Here is a 22243-nt window from a genome sequence, read left to right as displayed (position 1 = left end):
GGCTTGACATTTCTCTGTTAGGATGGCCAGTGGATTGAAACTAGGTGATCGTTAGGGTGACCATGTAACTTACTATCCAAACTGGAACATTTTTGAGAGTAAGAAGAAGTGTTAGAAGCTAGACTGTCTTGGGAAACCAGGACTCATGGTCATCCTATTTACAGTTCATCAGGGGCTTTTCCATGTCCTGTTTCCCCTCACCCTGAGGGTATAGTACTTTGGGATTTTAACTTCTTATGGTAAGGAACTCGCCTGAGGCTTCCAACCTTGTGCAGGCTCTGGACTTTGATTCTTTTCCTCCCTTTCTCAGGAGACTGTCTAAACAGAAGGGCTCCTTCTCTGGATTGGCCCATGACCTCAGGGATTCTTGTTTTCCTTATATTTGGAGTTTGGTGATTACTGATTATCTTGTGGTCTTTTTGATACTTTAAAAGATTTTATTCAGCCTTCATTGTTGTTTGCAGTGGGAGATTTGATCTAAATAACTTAGCCCACCATTATAGGGACTAGGAACAAGTATAGTTAATTTATTTGAAGTAACAGAAGAAAGAGAATGGAAAGATTTGCTGAATATCAAATAAATGCTTCTTTTCCACAGGAAATATGAGTTCCCTTGGAGCTGGCCCCATGGCCGAGTGGTTAAGTTCGCACATTCTCTTTCCATGGCCCAGGGTTTCGCTGGTTCAGATCCTGGGCATGGACCTAGCACCACTCGTCAAGCCATGCTGAGGTGGCGTCCCACATGCCACAGCTAGAAGGACCCACAACTAAAATATTCAACTATGTACTGGGGGGCTTTGGGGAGAAGAAGGAAAAAGTTAAAAAAAATAAATAAATAAAATAATAAAATAAGAAATATGAGTTCCCAAGGGCTCCTTGTAACGTCAGAGGATGAGGTGTGGATGTAAGGGTGGAAGAATTAAGGGATTGGAGTCATTATTATTTTTTTAACTCCAGGTTTCATTTTTTGACAATCTGTTGATTCTGTTATGAAAAATTAGGAAATTATTTTCCTCAAAAGAGAATTTTTCCATTTTTATTTGTTGTATTTTCACTTTATTGAGGCTTTAAAAATTAACATTCTGTTCTGCAACTAATTACCATACTGGTTAACCTTAGTATTAATTATAAATAGATTTATAGTTTTAGTTGATCATGCCAACTTATTCCTGAATTATTTACTTTCATTTATCTCTTCTTTGTCTCAATTTCAACCTTAGATCCTGTTTTTCAAAAAGGGTTCATGGGTGACTTTTACAAATATGCATAGTTTCTTTTCAGCTCCATTGTAGAATTTTAGTCTCCATTTTAGACTTGACATTTTGTGTATATTTTAGATATATAGTTATAATTATATATATAGAAAATAAATGATATAAATGACATATATATCTTTTATTCTTTAAAGAGTTCTAGGCATTTAATGTTTATTTTTAAGCTGACTGTACACGAAATGCTTTTGTGGAAGAATTGATATACTTATTGAATCATACTTTCCTTTTCTCTCCTCTCCACACTTCCTGTCTTTATTTCCTTCAATTTTGAAATCTAATTTTTAATAAGTACATTTTATCTTAATTATAAGGTCTGATTTAATTTGGTCAGCATTGCTTATGTCATGTAAAAAAATGATTGGTCATTTTAGTTTTCTCTAGTTTTATGTGTTTATATTGAAATGGATTGAACTGTTATTTCTGCAGGCTTATATAATTGAAGCCTATTAATTACCTTAATGTATTGCTTTAATAAATTTTTATTTAATAAAAATTATTCAGTTAATTTTTCATGTATGTCTTAGTGTTTTCTTCAGAAAGGTATAGTGACATGCAGAAGGCATGACTTTTTCTTTTAAAGAAGTATATTTTTGTACTGGTAAATTGTCAGTCTCTTAGGTGTTCCTTGCCGTATAGTCATCAGAAACCAAAAGTGGTATTCAGATATGGCATCAATTCTCTTCATATACCTCCCTCCGTTTTTACTGGCTGCCTCAAGGAGAAAAGAGACACTCATTTCAACTAATGACAGCTTCGAATTTATTTTCTTATTCATAGTAGTTTTAAGGAAAGTTATTGTTGTTACTTCAAATAATAAATCAGAGTAAAAAAGGTAGGCCCAAGGAGGTTTTGGGGGAATTCGTGAATGAATAGCTAGGAGTGTTTAAAATGTGTCAGTTACTTACATATATAAACATTTCTCTCTGATGTTCTTAAAAAAGTTTCAAGTGAGCTCAGCCTCTTACCTCTGAATCATTATTTACATTATAAAGTTGTCTGATGAACACTATTTTCATAGATGGAGGAAGAAAACCAATTTCTACTCTTCATACCTAGAAGGAGAATTTAGGTTGACAGAATGTATGTGTAGTAGTTGAGAGTGGTTCTGGAACCCAACTGCTGAATCAGAACACTCCTCAATCTCATTAGGAGCTCTGGGATCTTAGACCCACTTCTTTTCCAGATGAAGTTTCTCCGTTTGTAAATTAGACAGAGCAATAACAAAAATGCTTATAGCAAGGTGCCTGGCATGAGTTTTAAAGCTCAGTAAACATTAGTGACCTTTTATTCTTTTTTTTATTTTTTATATTTATTATTATTATTATTCTACACATATAATAAGAGCCCATAATTGTGTGGGCTAGGATTTTGAACAGAAATGAGCAATAGACTTAAAGGCAAGAGTCTTAAGCTACAAAGACAGTTTTAAATGTGTCCAGTGTAAACCTGTTTTTAAAATGTGGGTCTAAGAAAATGAATTGCTTTGGCCTGTATCAACTTACAGTGAAATTGAAAAGAAATTCATCATTAATGTGAAGCCAAGGAAAAGATATTACTAGTGACTTTAGTTAGGTGTGTGTTCAATCCAGAAAGATTGACCAAGCAGTGCCATTGGTCCTATCCTTCTCCGTTTGATTTTATAAAAGATTGGTGGGAACTAGGCTAGCAGGCATCTTCCTTGAGTTCTTTAGAATAAGAACGTTTCTCTATGTGTCCTCATCCTGTTTGGTTATTTAAGACATCCTAAGTGACTGGAAGCTAAAAGATGCCTGTGTTCCAAGCAACATTGGGGCTTTTTAACTGTATCGGTCTTCGTTGGCATCTTTCATTTGTTAGTTTGCCAATTTTCGAAATACTTTTTCTTTCCAGTGGACTGTTTTACATATGTATTCTCATGTTTAAGACTTCTGATGATTTATAATTAATTTGCCTCCCAGGTGGCTGTGTAAAATAAGATTTTAAGCAATAACAACTTTATATTTTATCTTTTAAAGCTGTGTAACACAAAAACAATTAGTATGTATTTAGAAGTAAATATAAAGCTATGAATATGTGGGTGAATGGGTGTTGCCTCTTGAAGGATCATCAAATTTGGGCTATATACCCAGAAAAACTCACCTACCATTGTCCTTTGGGTCACTTTTTCTCTGACTTTTTAAAAAAAGCATCAGTGCCCCAGTATTTTAACTTAAGTGTAAAAAAGCTAGCGGTAGCTCTTCTTGATTCATCTGCTGACATGTTCTTGGCGAAAATGTCTAATTATTTGAGTAGTTTACCATAAGCTTTTGAATTTGGATAATTGATGATAATAATACTAGCTCCTTGAGGACCAAATGGCTGCCCTGCTGGTTAAGAACTCAGGCCTCTCTCTGTGTGAGGAGGTAGCTACTTAACTCTTTCTTCATTCATCCCTTGCTGTTTCTAAGCAGTTGGCTATGTCTGTCTTCCAGTTTCCACTACTTGAGTTTTCAAACTGTTTTTCTCTTTCCCAGTTTTCTTACTTCACTCTCTTCCAAAAGACTCTAAAACAGCGTACAAGACGCTTTTAATCCTAAGTCCTTTTTTTTTTGCTTGCTTGATACTACAGGGAAAGAGGAGGATTGTGCTCTCTTCTGGCCGCACTCATTCTCCTCCTCCACCCCCAAAGTGGGGGAGGGGAGTGTAGTCCGAAAGTTGACTCTATCTCAGAAATCTGTAAAGTTGTTCCTTTGCTTACTTGTTATATAAATACTCCCCCCACCCCCCATTTGCTTAAAGATATTCTACTTTTTCTTAGATGTTCTCATGGGAGAATTTTCAGTTCATTTTTAGAAATCAGTTTGGTGGTTATTTCCAGGTAGCTGTTCTTCTGGATTTAATCCAATGATTCTGCACCTGACTGAGGAAAGCTGCCTGGTTCACGGAGGTTTCTTTCCTGGTTAGACTTATTCCCTGACCTACCAGTCACCCCTTTTCTTTTCTGTGGTTGTGTCCCCACACATCTCAGAAATGGATTCTCTGTCCTAGTTTTTTCTTGCAGCAAACTCACCGGACTAGCCAGGTTCTCTTTTGGTTTGCGTCTTCCAGTTTCTTAAGCCAGGTCTCAGCCTGTCTAATGAGTCGAAGTGCCAGCCGTCCTTCAACATTATCTTGCCCATTTTGAAGGCACATATCCTCTCTGCAGAGTCTCTCGCTGAGTTCCTGGTGTCTAATCTGAAGGTGGCATCACACACTGGTTAAGAGCTTGGCACTTGGAGGTTGCTTGTAGCTGTGTGCCTGTGGCAAGTTGCCTAACTCTGTAGGTCTGTTTCCTCATCTGTAAAACAGGGGTTCTAATACTACCCCTCTCTATCTCTTCCGGACGTCCCAAAATATCAGTGAATTAAACATTCTTTCTTCTTTGTGAAGGAAGTTCCAAGGTAAGAAGTCCAGGTATGGAATGGCGGTTCCGTGGTTATTAGGAACTGTCTGCCATTGTTACTTTGTGGCTTCCATCCTCACAGTGATCCAGAATGACTGCTGCAGTTATAACCATCACATCTACATCCCAGGCAGCAAAACGGAGGCAATAGGGCAAGGCAGAAAGGCTCACCCAGCTTTGTAACCCTTTACAGGACCATATCCAAAAGTCACATCCTACAAGTTTTGCTTATATTGCTTCCGTTGGTCAGCACTTGATAACTTGGCTACACCTAGCAGCCACAGAACACTGGGAAATATGGATTTGTATCTGCATACAATTGCCACCCTGAATCAGAGTTTGGTTACTAACAAAGAAGGGAAGAATGGGTATTGGGAAAGTAAGTAGCAATCTCTGCACTGAGATTTAAAGATAATACACTTTAAGTACTTAGTATAGTACATGATACATAGTAACACTTCAGTGAGTGCTAGCCCACTTTTTCTTATTCCTTTCCACCCATTCATGTACTTTCCCGGAGAAGTGATCTTTTATAGCATAACACCTGCCACTTAAAGAAACAACCATAGATGATTTCTTTGAAGAGAAGAGGTAGGTAGGTAGTGGTTACTGCCTTGTTGGAAAACCAGTAGTTTCTGTAGAAGAGGTTTCAGCTTTTTTACTTCATTAGCAATTTTTAACATTTGTGGAGTTATGTCTCTTTTTACTGTAATTTTTAAATCCTCAACAGCTTTTCTTTCCCTGCATTAAACCAAAAAGACCACTGTTTGGTACATATTCATTTTTTAAAAGATAAAGGGGAATTGGGGCTGGCCCCGTGGCCGAGTGGTTAAGTTCGCGCACTCCACTGCAAGCGGCCCAGTGTTTGGTTGGTTCGAATCCTGGGCGTGGACATGGCACTGCTCATCAAACCATGCTGAGGCAGCGTCCCACATTCCACAACTAGAAGGACCCACAACAAAGAATATACAACTATGTACTGGGGGGCTTTGGGGAGAAAAAGGAAAAAAATTAAATCTTGAAAAAAGAAATAAAGGGAATTAAAGTTAATTCTACTAAAAAATGTTTTTATTACATCCTTTAGTTAAATGGAAAGTCTTAGGGTGATACAGAATGAAGATGGGGAATGATTTTACTTAAGGCATAGCCTCAGGGTTAACTGCCATATTTTTGTATCAAGTTTTGTTTTTATTCTGTATACCCATCATTTAGAGAATTTTACAATATACAATTTTTTGTTCTGTAATAGCAAGAGATATAGTTGAACCTCCTTTTCTTGCCTCTTATGAAGTATAATCTGCCTTATATCCAAATAATCTAAATTTTGATAAGATAGAATGAAGGGGGCAGGGAAATATAACTGGGAACCAAAATGACATTTTAGTAAAGCCTGCTTCTAGTTTTCAAGGTAGCTGAATATTTATATACTGAAACCTAATGCATTATATTTTGGCTGCGTGGTAGCAAGTAACTGTATATGTGTCATAAATGCCTGTGGTTGGTCTTTTTGGTTTTGTTGTTTTATAAATCAATCACCTATCACTTTTAGATTCTTTTGTTTGGTGTTTCTCTTCAGTAATCATCTACCCTTTATTAATAATTATTTCTGTGCACAGCTATTTATAGGCTTTCTTTTTTATTTCTGTAGGAGTTTCTTTAAAAAGATGTATACATGGATGAAAAAAATATGCAGAAATCAAAATAGTTTTGTTAGGATTTAGGATCTTGGGTGTCTGCATTCATACTTATTTTAAATGTTTTTAAAAAATAAATGTAAATAAAAATTTATTGAACGGTATGATACCTAAAGCAAATGCTAAATGGTCTAGTTTTCTTGTAAAATCACATCAAGTCATAGAAGGTTATCAAATTCAAGCAATCATTCAGATTAAAATTAATATTCAACAGTTCTTAAGAACCTTAAAAACATTAGTTAATAAACATCTGTTATAATGAGGCAAAATCAGCAGGGTGGAATTAAGAAGAAATCAGTAGATCTGCTCAATTTTACACTTTAATGATGTAGAAAATATGTACTAAACATTCTAGAGGACAGTAATCAAAATTACTTTTGAGGGGCCAGCTCGGTGGTGCAGTGGTCAAGTTCGCACATTCCACTTCTCAGCGGCCCTGGGTTTGCCAGTTCATATCCCGGGTGTGGACATGGTACCGCTTGGCAAAAGCCGTGCTGTGGCAGGTGTCCCACATATAACGTAGAGGAAGATGGAGACGGATGTTAGCTCAGGGCCAGTCTTCCTCAGCAAAAAGAGGAGGATTGGCAGTAGTTAGCTCAGGGCTAATCTTCCAAAAAAAAAAAAAATTACTTTTGAAAAGTTGGCCCTGTCTTCAAAAAGGACTTTTTGGGGCTGGCCCAGTGGCCTAGTAGTTGGGTTTGTGCACTCTGCTTCAGTGGCCTGGGGTTTGCAGGTTTGGATCCTGGGCAGGGACCTATGCATCACTCATTAAGCCATGCTGTGGCGGCATCTCACATACAAAATAGAGGAAGATTGGCACAGATGTTAGCTCAGGGACAATTTTCCTCAGGCAAAAAGAAGATGGGCAACAGATGTTAGCTCAGAGCCAGTCTTCCTCACCAAAAAAAAAAAGAATTTTCAAAAATTAATTAGATCTTTTTTTTTAAAAAAACTAACAAAACTTGCTTTTAAATGTAGTTGAATACTCCTGAATCCTGGATTTGGAAAGACCTGTTGTGCTGTTAGATTAACTGTGTTATATTTTATGCTAGAGAACAGGTTTTTTAGGACAGATTATAAAGAAGTGTATTATAATTGTTTCCCTCTTTAATATCCAATTTAGTATTTTTTCTAAAATAACTTGTGATTTAACTAAAACTAAAATTTGTGCATTTTACATACAAATTGCTTAGTATTGTACATTTTTTGCATTCTTGGAAAAATTTAATTAAATGTAGGTAATTTCTGACAGCTTATTAAATTTTATATCAGTGATTTTTGTTTGATAGAAACTCTTGAACTATTGTATGTTTTTGTCAAGAGAAGTAGGAATACAGTCACCTCTTTATAAATTATTTTAGGCAGATTTTAAATTTCATCTTAGATATTTTCCCTCTGCCCAGCACACTTTGCTTTATCACCACTCCCTTGGTGTTTCTTCACAAAAGCAAATTAATTTTATTATTAGCTTAAGCAAAATATGATTAGGAAGATAAGTCTGCTACAGAAGTAGCCATTATATATTTCAAAGCTAAATACAAATAATTTCTAAGATGCATGCTCTTTTGGATAGTCCATATTACATCTCTGCTTTATTAGCAAGGTTAATTATGATTCAGATGCTCTAAGTTTAACCTTGGGTGACATAATTGCAGTTTAAGGCATTTAATCATAATTTATTAGGGGTATCTTTTAGATTGTCTTATCACATATATTACTGCTGACTGATTTTAAATTGCTGATGGAACAGCTGCAATTATTATTTTGTTCTTGTAGATTTTATACATGAAACTAGAAGATAAAAGTTCTAAGAAACTCATCGTATGCATTTTTAAACTAATACAAATGAAAACTGCTTTTGCCTGTAGCAATTTAAAGTGTATTCTGTGTCTTATTGTATTCATCACAGTATTAAGCATGAGTTTGTTAAAAGTTCTCTGTTCTGTTCATGTCTAAGTTGAAAGCCTAATTAATGTAAATGTGCATTTTTGTGCCTTTCATTCATGGTTATATCATGAAGATACCTTTATACTGGATAAGGTACAAACTAGTGCTTATTGAAAGCCTGTGATGGGTGAGGCATGTTACATATAGTTTAGAATTTAATTTAAGCCTTATAAAAGCTCTATCAACTAATTGTTATCTGCATTTTACTATGAGGGTGTTGAAGTTCAAAGAAGTTAAGAATCTTGCTTATGTCATGTAAGCAAGTTAGTGGAAGTTAATTAAATTTGAACCCAAGTCTGACTCCAGAGCCCATGTGTGTTTCACTGTGCCATACTTTTTCCTCAAAGTCTATCAGTTTTCTGGACTGTACAGGTTGTAGAATGTTAACCTCCTTTTCAGCAAACCTGATAAGTGAAAATCTAGATTTGCCAATAGATAAGTTTGGGATATTCTTTACTCTTGTGAGATGATTCACCTCATGTTCTTTAAATGACACAATATTACATTAAAAATATTATTTGCTTTCCCAAAATTTGGTTTTTCACTCAACATTTTAAGAACACCTGCATTGTGAGATTTTATCAAGTGAGGCAAACGTGTATTTTGATATTCTGTATTCAGCACATACCCATGAATGCCTGTTTTATGCCAAGTTCTAGGTGTTAGAGATATAAGGGGCCTACAAAAGCAGAGATGGTTTCTGCTGGCCTTGGAACTAGTATATCTGGGTTTCAAATCTTGGTCCCACCTTTACCTCTTACTAACTGTATGATCTGAGCAAGTTCTTTAGCCCTGTAAGTTTTTGTTTCTTTGTCTTTAAGAAGGAAAGAATAATAGTACCTTTCTTGGGTCATCATGAGGATTAATTGAGATAATGTATGTTCATAATGTGGTGTCTGGCATGTAATAAAACAATAAATGTTACCTTTTATTATCATCTTAAAATAGCACTTGAAGTATAAGTTGTTTTCTTTAAAAAAATAACTGAACAAGCTTAATCGGTATCATTGTCTTCAGTCTGGGATGTAGTCCTCTTTCTTATATTATTTGAAAAGTCTCATGATTGTTTTCTTTCGTTTGTTCTGTGCACTGCCATATACATTTTAGAGATACAGTACACCATAAGCTGTGTTTTTATTTTTCGTATTTTAAGGACAGTGCTAGAATCATATAAGAGTATATATGTTTAGCTCTTGGCAAGCATAGCAACCTATTTTTTATTACTTTCTGAAAAAGAAGATAAAGAGTAACTTTGTGATTTGTTCTTTGGAGCAATATTTACCTATGAGGAAAGATTTGAGGAAGAAATTCTTCAGTGATTGCAAACAAAAACATTAGGACAGCTTCACTCTGACTTATAATTGGCATTTTATATGATTTCTTGAGTTTTTGAATGGAAAGTATTTCTAAGTATTTTTAGAAAATAGTAAAATTTAAAACTAGGTGTTTTCTATACACTTACAATATTTAGGCACTTGAATATGTAAATCCAAGTGCAAATAATTTTGAAACGTTACACAAGAGTAATTAATCTAGTCAAATTTCCTTCTAGATTATTTAAATTGTTTTAGGATATTGTGTTTTATCAAAAGCTTGAGGAGGAATTAAATGCATGCAGGTATGATTTTTTAGAGATATACATAAAAATACATAACAGATTTATTTAAGTAGTGGTTTCCATCAATAATAATTTTGTTATAATAGTTAAATTCTCTTTTTGCGAATTGATGCAAAAACCTTACTTATAATACTTCTAAGAAGAATTGTTCAGCTATGTCTCCTGTAAAAAGGTATGTCAGGGCTATATTTATTATCTGTAATGAAATCCTGTTAGAGAGAATCTTGCTTTGAGGTTAAATCACTACCATTTTTTTCATTACCAAAGACCAAATGCCAAGGAAAAGTCAACTCATAAGCTGGAAAGGTAGAGAAACAGTTCAATTATAATGACTGCTAAAGTAGATTTTACTGTTTTTTTCTATTTCATAGTTCCTTAAATCCTGATTAAGCCATTTTAAAGTACATAAAAGAGAATTTGATGTTTTAGTTGAAACATTTTTTTCTTCTCATGTATAAAAGATTGTGTGCTTGATGTGTTTTTTTGTTTTTAATGTGTATTTTTTAAAGGACTTTTTAGATTTTAAAGTATTTCTTTTACTATGTACAGCCAACATTTGTATTACCTTAGATGTTGTAACTGGAAGTCAGTTATAGTTCTGAGAATGAATATTAGCTTTGCTGCTAATTTATTCTAAGTTTTTATGGGTAAGCAAACTTTTGAGTGTAAGCTAATTTATGTAACCTCAGTCAAGATTTTCAGAAATCTTTCATTCAAATTTATTAAAATTAAGATTTAGTTTCCAGATTTAATGGTTAAATTTTAAAGGAGCAAATTTAAGATATAATTTGTTCTTAGAAACCAGAGAAAATAAGTGTCATAGAAATGACTTAGTTGGTTTTTAGGAGGAAAAAAATGCATTCACATTTAAGGCTATGTTTCTTGAATGTGTCATTGAGACAATATATAAAATTTAATTTTAAAAAATAACTTCTTGTTTAGCTTGAAGAGATTAACATAACTCATTGAGTCTGAGGTTTAGCATCAAAAGAGGTACTGAAAAGAATCAATAAAGTTCTTTTGTAAGAATAATGTTTAGGGATGCTCATTTAATATTTTTGAGCTTGAAAAATGAATAGATGTTTAAGGTGATTCTGAAAATGAACTCTATTATTCTGATACCACATACTCTGTTGAAAGTAAGTTATCCATCTGTGCTGCACCTCAGCCTGCAAAGAAATGAATTTGCTGATTTTTGTCACTTGCAAGATCAGCCAGGGTTACTGTAGCCTGCCACTTAAAACATCAATGCATAGTGTACGAAATCATCAAGCAATACTGTTTGTTTCAAAAGTGACACATGTAACTTTTTATTGTAATTATTAATACAAGCAAAGAAGCTAGTAGTGCTTTTATTTTTTTATTGTCATCAAGCAGTTTTCTAGGAATTTTCAGCAATATATCAATCCAGCTATAATTCTAGTATGAAATACAGGAACTATGAATATGCTTTTGGTGCCTACCATTAAAAATTAAATAAAAAAAAATTAAATCAATAGCTTCAATATCTTCTTACAGTCTCATTTGGTTTTACTATAGCTCTGTTTTAGTAGATCTGCACATTTATTTTACTCTCAGTGGTTAATTTTACCACTGAGTTCAGTTTCTTTGTAGATTTTGCCATAAGTAGAAAGAATTTTAAATCTTCTAGCCCCTTCAAATATTTCATTACCATTTATTTAATTGAACGATAGATAATGCACATGCTTGTTCATTGTGCAAGTACCCAAGACATTCTGATTGAAAGACAGCTTAAGGAAAAATAAACAAGTAGCAAAAGCATTCAGTCTTTATTTACAATATATAGAAGATTGCTGTTTTCATTTTGAGTTTCATTTTAAGAGTCTGATCAGCAGGAACACCCTAGAGAAGGACATCTTTAGCGATAGAATTTACATACCGTTAGCTCACAGTAATTGATTAGCAGCAGGGCTCTGAGTACAGAGCTAGCTGGGCACGTTGTTTGGGATGCCTTTGATGCTGTGGTTTTCCGAAGCTTGCTGGCTGCGTGCTTGTTGCCTTTGTTCGTGACACAGGTAGTTACTTGATAAAATGAAGTGCATCGCTGTGAACAATTGACCCTTTGGAACAATCCAGGCTGGTCAACAGTCTAAAACCACACTTTAAGGCCATCATTATAGCCTCAAACTTAAGAGTTTCCAAGGTACAGACAAAGGTGTTGTCTTCCTTTAGTACAAGTCGAGTGCCATTTTCAGACTTTATGAAGTATTTAAATTGAATGATATTTGATGATATTGAAAACTCCTCAGGAAATCCATCCAGCCTGCTTTTGGACACCAGAACAATGCGAGATTTTATTTTTGATATGAAATCAGGAGCATTACAGAAGATTCTCAGTCCTTGTGAGCGATCATGGTTATCTGTTATTTCCAAGAAAGTAGTCTCTCTGGGTGTTAGCTGTTCTTTTTCCCACCTGGATTTCACCTCCTCCGCCAGTCCCTTGAGCTGAAAGAATTCTGCTTCTTGTGCAAGAAGTTGATTTTCTCGAAACCCTTCGGGCAGTAGAAGTTCTCCATTTCGTAGGAAGTTTAGGACATGTCTGAAGAGGAGCCCATCCCTGTCTATGAAATAATGACCATCGGCATCAAACGGGCAGAGAATTTTTCCATTCACTATACCTTCAAGGAAAGTGTCTGGGTACTTGGTCAGTGTTTGCTTTTGAGTAATGTATAAATATCCACCAACGTTGAGAGTCATCAGTGTGGATTTGCAGTTCTTTCCTTGGTCAGCATCTTCCAGGCTGTTGTGTTTCCCTTCATACTCCTTTTCTTTTTCTCTTCTGTTTATTTTACGCTCCATTTTTGACAATCCTATTTCAGCTTGTTCTTCTTGGCTTTGAGATTTTTAAAAAAGAAACACTACCACACAAACACGCCTTTATTCAGCCCCAGCCTGGTGGTGGAATGGAAATGCTGGCAGCTTCGCCTGCGCTGTCAGCTCAGTTTTGCAGTAGGTGGCGTATCAGCTATGTATGCAGGAGCTTTCTGGAGTAAGACGGAAAAGAGATAATTTGCATTTAACTGTATCAGGGAAGGAATTTGTTGTGAAAAGATTTTCATGTATATTCTTTGAAGTGATAAAAGTTACTTAGAATAAATTTAATTTCCTCTTGGCAGTTAAGCAATTACAAATGTTTAATTCTCCAGCTAAGTATGAACTTTTATCCATTTCTAAATGTCTTTTGAGATTAATCAGGTAAGCTTAATATTGAATAATATTGTTTTCTTTTGGAGAATAATGTATGTTGAGTTAGTATCATTGTTTAAGGTAAATCATAAATGGCAATCCTAAAGAGAAAGGAACTAGGTGTATAGAATTTTCTCTCCTATAAAGAGTTACATGTTTCACAGTGGTGTAGTCATTTTAGAGACCCAAATGAGAATATTTAAACCTGTTAGTTGTGACATTGCACTTGAATTTAATTGGACTTGCATGTGATTCTGGTTTTGGGATCTTTGCAAGTGAGAAGAAATTTTCTTAATGTCCTTTAACAAAATGTTCTGTTATTTTATTTGCTTTTGGACCCTAAAGGTAAAAAATCAAATATACAGGCCTTGCAATAATCATATCCTTTTATTGGGTTAAGCTTTCCTATGGAACATTCATAAGCTTGTTTCACCCTAAACCTGCTTCAGTGCTGAACAAAGACTTGGACTGCTGTAGAAAATACTATCATTCTGTGTGTGTCTGTGTGTGCGCACGCGTACACATATGTTTGAGAAGATAAAAGACAGACAGACTCAAAATACCTACTGTAAAATAGTGTCATGGGAAAGTTGGTTGATTTTTTTCCCCCAGTGTTCTTTCAAAGGTGAAAGAAAGGACCAAAGCCTATGCTTTTTTTTTTTTTTTTTCAACTTGGGAGCTGGAACAGTGTGAGTCTGGTGTTTTTCCCCTTTTGTTTTTTTTCTCCTTCCCCTGTAACTTGCCTTCCAAAGCATTTTAGGGATCTGAGCTTTCATTTCTAGAATTTAAAGGCCCAGTGGTAAGAAATTTGAATGTTGTCCCCAGTACACTTTTATTTGACTGGTCTATCTGCTGAATTATTCTGAGGAACTACATTGTTCTCAGAATTAGACTTTAGATTTTACATTTGCTTATATTTAGATTACATTAAAGGTATTTCTAAATTATTCAAATTTGTGTTGATAGAAATATTGGAGCAGATTCTTGTAAAAATACTTACCTTTTATTTTCTCTAAACAATGTTAGATTTTCTTCAGATATAAAAAAATTATATCCTTAATTATGGCATATTTTGAATTTAACATTTATGTGTCATTGAGATTATCAAAGGTCCATTGAAATTAAACTAGAAATCTAAGGCATAACATTTTTAGGGTTAAGTTTTTGCTTAGAGACCGTGAAATTCAGTCTTCTCATTTTGCCAAAGATAAAATTGCATTCTAGAGAGTTTTTAGTGTTTTATCTAGACCTTTACAGCTTGTTAATAGCAAGCCAACACTTGGACTACAGCTTCCTCTTAGTGCTGCATCATTTAAGAAGAGTTTTTGCTCTTATATTCTAACAATTTCGTGTATGTTGATTTTGCTTTTTTATAATCTAGTCTTTTCTATGGATGTGACTTTTTAGGAAATACTGAATAGGTTTTCTTTTTGGTACAACTTTGGATATTTATTCATAGAATTCTTATGTTAACAGTCACTGCTCATGAGTAGCATCGTGTAAAGCAAAATCAATAAAGGCATAACAATTTCATGTATAGACATAGTCTTCTGTTAATGAACTTCTTGGGACATAAGAATTAATTGAACATAACTGTAGTGTAGTGGTGGAGACTGCTAGAATTTTCTTTGTATGTTTAAATAAAGTGATGTAGTTGAATAGTATGTGATACTTGGTCTGCTTCCTTACACTCTCTTTGGCCCATTTGTAGGTGCTTTCATAAGGAGGCCTTGAAGCTAGTGCTGCTAGAGGATGGGCTTCCACTGGGCGGGGAGGTGAGGCATCACTGCTGGAAGTTGGACTGCTGACTCTTCATCACTCCAGGGCCGCATTATACTTGCTAACTCGCTCATTTCTGGTTTCTGCTGCTTGGTTTTTAAAACTGCTGATGCATGTCTTTGTTTCTGCTGGCTTGCTTTGACAGACTCTGAACCACCCCATCGTGTGCCTCTAACCCTTGATTGCGTTTTCTCCCTCTAGAATTCACTTCGGTGTTCTTGGCTTCTGCAGAGCTGACACATGTGATTTGTTTGCCACCTGTGGCCTGGCAACAATAGTGTAATGGAAGCCTTGTCTTAGTGCCTGACTGGAGGCTGGTGTGAATCCATAGGACTTTCCTTTTGTGTCTTGTTGCCTCCAACTTGCAGTCTTAAAAAAGAAAAATGGAACCAGTAGGCCCCACCTTATCCCCATTACTCCACATTATCCCCATTAAAGCATGATGATTGCAGTTTATAGAAATTGCAGGGTTTTGTTGATCTTTGCTGCTGTTATGGTATACGTGCCCCTTAGGAGAAAGCCAGGTTGTCTTCTTTTTAGTCTATTCTAAGCTTATGTTTACTTGCTTGGGGGCAGAGGTGGAGTGTGGGGAGAGCTTGTGCTATCTAGCGTCACTTGGGTCCACACAACCCTAAAACTATAAAAATGGTGCTTCAGTAGCTATGCCAAGGGAAATATCCATGGTTTATGCGATTACATTTCTCTGCCTCACTGCCGATACACACGGGAATTAATCAGTTCAGTGGTTTCAGCAAAAGGGCTTAACCCACACGTCAGAGGTAGCTCAGTTAGATCCACTTGACCGCTAGACTTGAAGATTTCATCTGCTTTGCAGGCCGAAAGATAAATATTTTAAAAAGGTAGGGACCCTGTTTTCTCCTCGCTACCATAGCCCTTTATTAGAGTTACGTCACCTCTGTCTTAGACATCTGTAATCACCCATATAAAAGAGCCCTTTAGCCAACTTTGAGGATTTAAACAATGCCACTGTTAGGTTCTTGGTATGAGTATATCCATTGGTTAGGCCCAATGCCTCACCAAATTCTAGCAAAACTCTCCACTATGTGGTGATGTTAATCTTCTGTTATCTGCATTAGGCGAAACTTATTCTAGGCCACTGGGAGGAATTCCCAAATTATCTACCAACTCCTGATGGGAAATGAGGTCATTGTCATTACCATGACTGACACAGGACTTCATCATAATATATGCTTGCTCTGTTTATATGCCAGAGATAATCCCATGCCATGGGAGGAAATGGAACCTTACCAAGAAGGTATCTCTCCTGACTGGAAGATAGGAGATTTGATAATTCCCCTAGACTCAACAGATCACTCTTCTGTGAAATTCAGACATTTCTTTTCAAGGAAAAGGGATGGTCTTAGGAACTGTTTTTAATAAGAGCACTGTACTTCTGTCTCCACATTCCCCACTTTCACCAAATCTTTTTGGTTGTTTTTACCTGCATGCTTTTATGCCTGTCTTTTAAAAAGATTAATTCCCATTACCTTAGAAAGAAAGTAAAAGCAACTACAGCTAGAGCAGCAGCTGTCAATTTTTGCTTAACCCTGGCACTGTGTCTTTGTTCTGGACTTCCCCACATTTTTTCAAGCCTGTTGATCTGTGTCTTTCTTCCTCACTTAAATTTGATACCCATCTACCTGACTCCCTGATCATCTTTATCTGTTCATTTTCCAAAATCTGGGTAACCCTTGGCCATCTGACTTGTGTCCTCTAATTCTCCTTTGCCTTGACTCTCCTATGTCTTTTGAAAGTTGTTTCTCTTTCTTATGTGTTGCTTGCTGCTGCTGCTTCATAGCCTCCTGTTCATAGCGTTGAATGTGAGAAACATTCATTTGATATTCAGCTATGTTCCTCTTGTGTGTTAAAAAATAAAAATAAATTACGCAGTGTAATGTATTAACATACTTTAAGGATAAAGGATTTTTCTGTGCTAATCTAATTCTGCTTGAATGTCAGAACTTTTTGTTTTGAAATAGAACCTTCACCTGCAGTAGATGTTGTCTGGTGCTGGGATTGTACTGACACAAGTTCTACCTCACCTACCTTATGCAGCTGATTGACCACAATGTCTCCCCAACTATGCAGAGTGCTTGACTCGTCCTAGGACTCACTGGATAAAACCTCTAGCAGGAAGGTGATGTGGATGTGCAATTCCAGTCAGATAAATACACTTGTAAAATGTTTTGCAGTGTTGAACTGAGTCTTCAAAGAAGCCCAGGAAACTTCGGTACATTAGCAAATTTTTAAGCCTCATTTGAGGAGTGTAGAAAAGAATAAAGCACTATCTATCAAAAGGAGCACAAGTAAAAATGACAGACTAAATGAGAAGTTCAGGCAAAATTCCATTCCACGTTTCTTTGCTTTTCATTATGGCAGTAGTCTTGAAAACAATTTGCAAATCTTATTAATTCATATTTTAAATGTACTTTGGGAGATAAGTGTTTCAGGGAAACCTGTGTTTTATAATTCTGTAAGCAGAAGTCATTTAAGTTTTTTAAAATGAGTTTTCTCTTTTTCGAAGTGTAGCCTATGCCTTATTATTCACTGGAAAATTTTATTGTAACTAGATGAACAGAGCACTTCTGTAAGCCATCAAATGAACATTGAAATTATATAATTGTATAGAACTCATTTTTGTAGTGCTATTTGGCAAAAGTAAATTTACCTTCTCTTTGAGGAGGAGATATTTTAAGTTAATTACCGTTATCTACAATCTCAAATGAGGCACATGCCTTTGAAACCTTGTAAAAGTAATATTGGTATGAAATCAGTGACCGAAAGGGTCTCTGCTCCCAGTGCTGTCTCCTACCACTGTCCTTCTGTTATCCTCTTATCTTTAGATCATCTTGTTTCTTTAGAGATGAGATGGTATGGAGGAAAGAGAGGAGGCCTGAACAGCAGGACAAGATATGATGGTTCATAGGAGCAAATACAGTTTCTTACTTACAGAGGGTAGAGTGATTATAAATTAGGGATGGAAAACTCTATCATATTGGACATTTTTTCACATTTAACATTTCTGGAATCAGACTATGTCTTAAAGTCATTGGCTTGTAAGTGTTTTGTGGCAGTATGTTGTCTTTCTTAGTGACACATAAATCATGGTTAATATTACAATTGATGGTATCTTAGATTTGATGAAAGCATTTGAGCAGTTTGGTAAACTGTTACCCACATACAACCAGAAAATAAAATTAACAGAGAGACAGGGAGAGGAAAAGAGGGGGAGGGAGGAAGGGGGGGAGGGAGGGAGACAGAGATGGGGGGAAATATGCAGAGAGAGAGAAATATCAGGGCAGCAGTTCTCAATCCTGGCTGCTGCATGTTAGAATTATCTAGCGAGTTTGTAAAAATATCATTAGCTCTTCCGCACACAATGCAGTTAGAGTAGAATCTCTGGGCCCAGTATTTTTTTAAAAAAGCTCCCAGGTGATTCTAATGATCAAGCAGAGTTGAAGAGCCACCATATTAAGGAAATTGATGAACTCAGGAAAGGGAGTTAATTTCAAAGGAGTTCTTTTTATTTTCTTTCTTTCTTTCTTTTTTTATTGCAGTAACATTGGTTTATAACATTATATAAACTTTTGGTGTATGTCATTTTTTTTTTCAAGATTGGCACCTGAGCTAACATCTGTTGCCAATCTTCTTTTTTCTTCTTCTTCTTCAAAGCCCCCCAGTACATAGTTGTGTATTCTAGATGTGAGTGCCTCTGGTTGTGCCATGTGGGATGCCGCCTCAGCATGGCATGATGAGCGGTGCCATGTCTGCACCCAGGATCGAAACCGGCAAAACCCTGGGCTGCCAAAGCGGAGCATTCGAACTTAACCACTCAGTCACGGGGCCGGACCCCGGGTGTATGTCATTATATTTCAGTTTCTGTGTAGATTACATCATGTTCACTACCCCAAGACTATTCACAATCCATCACCATACCCATGTGCCTAATCACCCCTCAAAGGAGTTCTTAGTGACGAGGACATAATTTCTACCCTGTAGTTGTGAGGGTAACTTACTAATAAAGTATCTTGAAAACCATAAAGCACTAAACTAGCCTATGGTATTACTACTGTTACTATTTAACATCGTGAAGAGAATAGGAGTTATTGAGGATGAAATTAATGAAACTTGAATCATTTTCAGTTGACTTAAAAATGTGTGCCATCATATTGTCTATAAGTATTTCACTAATATTGTATCCATCAACTATATTGCAGTCTGTCTAGGCACAGGGGCCTGCATTTTTCTTCCTTTGTACCCCTCATCATATCCAGCACAGTGTTTGGCACTGTTTAACTTTAATATAGCACTATAGTAAAGTGCTTTCTCCAGGATACTTAATCTTTCCTGGAAGGATTTGTTTTTCTATCCATTTAATCACTTTTGCTGTTGTTTTTGAATTTTCTCTGATTTCAAGTGCAGCAGCCAAATGGTGCAAAGCTGGATTGCACCCTTTGATATAGGTATAACTAAAACAAACTATTATAGTCCAGTGGTCCCCCTTATCCATGATTTTGCTTTCCACCATTTGTTATCGATGATCAGCTGCAGTCTGAAAATGTTAAATCGAACATTCCAGAAATAAACAATTCATGTTTTAAATTGCCCACCATTCTGAGTAGCATGAAGCATTCTCGAGCCTTCCTGCCCCATCCTGCCTGGAGCCATGAATCAGCCCTTTGTCCAGAGCATCCACACTACCTGCCACCCATTAGTCACTTAGTAGCCCTCTTGGTCAACAGATGGACTGTCGAGGTATCGCAGTGTTTGTGTTCAAGTAACCCTTCTTTTACTTAATGGCTTCAAAGCACAAGGGTAGTGATGCTGACGATTCTGATATGCCAAAGAGAAGCCTTAAAGTGCTTCCTTTAAATGAAAAGGTGACAGTTCTCCACTGAATAAAGAAAGAAAAAAATCATATGCTGAGGTTGCTAAGATCTGTGGTAACTTTTATTACAGTATATTGTTATAATTGTTCTATTTTATCATTAGTTATTGCTTTTAATCTCTTACTGTGCCTAATTTATAAATTAAACCCTATCATAGATATGTATATATAGGAAAAAGCATAGCATATATAGTATTTGGTACTATCTGTGGTTTCAGGCATCCACTGGGGTTCTTGGGACATATCCCCCACAGATAAGGGGACTACTGCACTATGATTTTCCTGCCCCTTTTCATTTATTATTACAATATGGCATTACTTTGTGTTTTTTATGAAGCTGTATTTTACTTCTGGGTTTTATTCAGCCTCTTATTCTTGAGAGCATCTTTGAGGTTAGGTATTATATGTGTTTATACATCATCACAACATAATGACCACATCTGTATTTAAAAGATTTGTATATTGATTAATTATGTATGTGATGTAACAAGCAAAAAGGAGACTATAGTGTAGTATAGGAGGAATGATAACTTGTGAACTTGCTTTGTAAACATTAAAACAGACAAATGTTTTTAAAATGCTCGTTCACTAAGTTATTTCATTGATCAAAAGTTTGTTATGGCTTCTGTAGGCTCATAGAACAGTCCAAACTCCTTTGCACATTTAAGGCCTCCATCTTTGTTTTTGCACCTTAGCTGATGACTTTCCTTTCTACTCCTGGGCAACCAGTCTTATTATTCACTGATACTCTTTGATCAGCATTACAACGTATCTTGTACAGGAGTGTACATAAAACCTTCTTTCTTCCATTCCATAGGGGAAAAGTTGAAGAGCAGTACCATGACTAAGAAAGTTGAGATGTTTTCTAAATCCTACGTATAGTGCTCAAATTATGGTTTCAGTGTTTGATTTAAAATTGGGAATTCCCAGCACATTAGATGTATTTGTAATTTGAATGTCATTCCAAGAAAACATACTACACAGACAGTCGATTTTGAGGAGTACTTATATCATTGTTCATTTGTTTTGAGGTCAATAAATGCTAATGCTGTATGTTTACTGAAATCTGAGCATGATCTTTTATTCCTAACATTCCTAAGGTTAAATAGAGATCAGAACATCAATTCACAAATTTGAATAGAATAAGGATCTCCTTATTAATATAGGAATTATAAGTTTGCCTAACTGGTTTGTTAAGATGCCAAGTAGCTTGTAGTAATAGGCCTTACCCTGTGAACCCCAGACAAAATACTGCTAGGAAGAGATTTTAAATGAGAAGAATGGAGATTAGTAGGAATATTAAAAATGGTTTACCTTTTAAATGCACCTGTGGAAATAGTATTTCTTCAGTCCTTTTCCAGAGAGGATAGACTCAGATGTGATGTACATAAGAATCAGGAAAGTAGCTTCAGAGTCTCAAGGATAGTCCAAAATCTTGGTTCTAGCCCACTTGTCTGTGTTTTAACTTGAGTTGCAGGTGCTCTTAAAGGCCTCCACATTGAACTGGACTCAGAGTAGTCTTGTGGAAATGAATACCTATAACTTCCTGATGCCTAACATCTTCCTTGCATACCTTCTCTCATTACTTACATGCCACTGCTAATAAGCACCCTTCCTGCTTGCTTATTACTTTAACTTGTTTGAACTAGGTGTGCCCTTAACTTGTAAAAAGTGCCAGTCAGTTATTTCTCTTGAGTTCTTCAACACAAAGTATATCTCAAGTTGAGATAAAGAGTAGGAAAATCCCGCTTAGAAGTTTGTATGTTTTCAAGTTTTGGGCAGCTTCTCAACATTTTGTTGTTCCAAGAAACAGTTTTTCTGTAATTTCTAACTCAAAGAAAATTTAATTATATCTAGGTCTTTTAAAAAGTAGTAGAGCAAACAAAATAAACACTTATGAAATAATAAAACATTCCCGATTGGAAGGGAAGGCCAGTTTTGTTTTGTTGTGGTGAAAGAGAAGTGGAAGAGATCTCAGAGATTCCAGTAACTTCATTATATAGATGCTGAAGTCCAGAGATGTGAAGTAGTTTCTCCAAAATAAGACTGCTATTTAGTGGCAGAATCGGAACAGGAGCTCTTGGATTCTTTCTATGGGATGTGCTTTGTGTACTTACTCTTTAAAATTTTTTCTGAAAATAGGTGGCAGGATAAATTAAAATACCATCACCAAAGCTGTGTGTTCATACTCATTAAGGTTCTTTTGTTTACAAGTAGCAAAAATCAATAAGTAAACCAATATAGCAAAAAAAAAAAAAAAGGGAGGGGGGAGGAGAAAATTTAGAAGGGATCTTAGAATATTTCCCAGAATCCAAAGAAGAGTTGAACAAATGGCCAAGCTTAGGGAAAGGTAGGAACTGAGCCATTCCAAGGCTTTTAGTAGATGAAATTGTGTGGCTTCTCTTCAGAGTGCTG

At 35.8% G+C, this 22243-nt stretch overlaps 2 protein-coding genes across 2 annotated transcripts in view; one reads left to right on the top strand and one right to left on the bottom strand.

The window, feature by feature from the left end:
• Window positions 1–22243, top strand: part of GTF2F2 (general transcription factor IIF subunit 2) — a 149707-nt gene that overhangs the window by 58508 nt on the left and 68956 nt on the right. The gene's annotated exons all lie outside the window — the stretch shown is intronic.
• Window positions 11215–21333, bottom strand: KCTD4 (potassium channel tetramerization domain containing 4). Its single transcript, XM_014838874.3, has 2 exons — window positions 21143–21333; window positions 11215–12938 (listed from the first exon to the last, which is right to left on the bottom strand). The coding sequence occupies exon 2, from the start codon at window positions 12751–12753 to the stop codon at window positions 11974–11976; it is 780 nt and encodes a 259-aa protein (XP_014694360.1). The 5' UTR covers window positions 12754–12938; window positions 21143–21333; the 3' UTR covers window positions 11215–11973.

The sequence above is a fragment of the Equus asinus genome, chromosome 11, assembly GCF_041296235.1.
Source record: "Equus asinus isolate D_3611 breed Donkey chromosome 11, EquAss-T2T_v2, whole genome shotgun sequence".
Lineage (NCBI taxonomy): Eukaryota > Metazoa > Chordata > Mammalia > Perissodactyla > Equidae > Equus > Equus asinus.
The sequence above is the reverse complement of the archived record's forward strand: the minus strand, read 5'-3'. Positions and strand labels throughout refer to the sequence as shown.

What these genes read in the sequence shown, in the direction of transcription:
- KCTD4 (XM_014838874.3), bottom strand. Translation starts at nt 12,753, where the DNA reads ATGGAGCGTAAAATAAACAGAAGAGAAAAAGAAAAGGAGTATGAAGGG.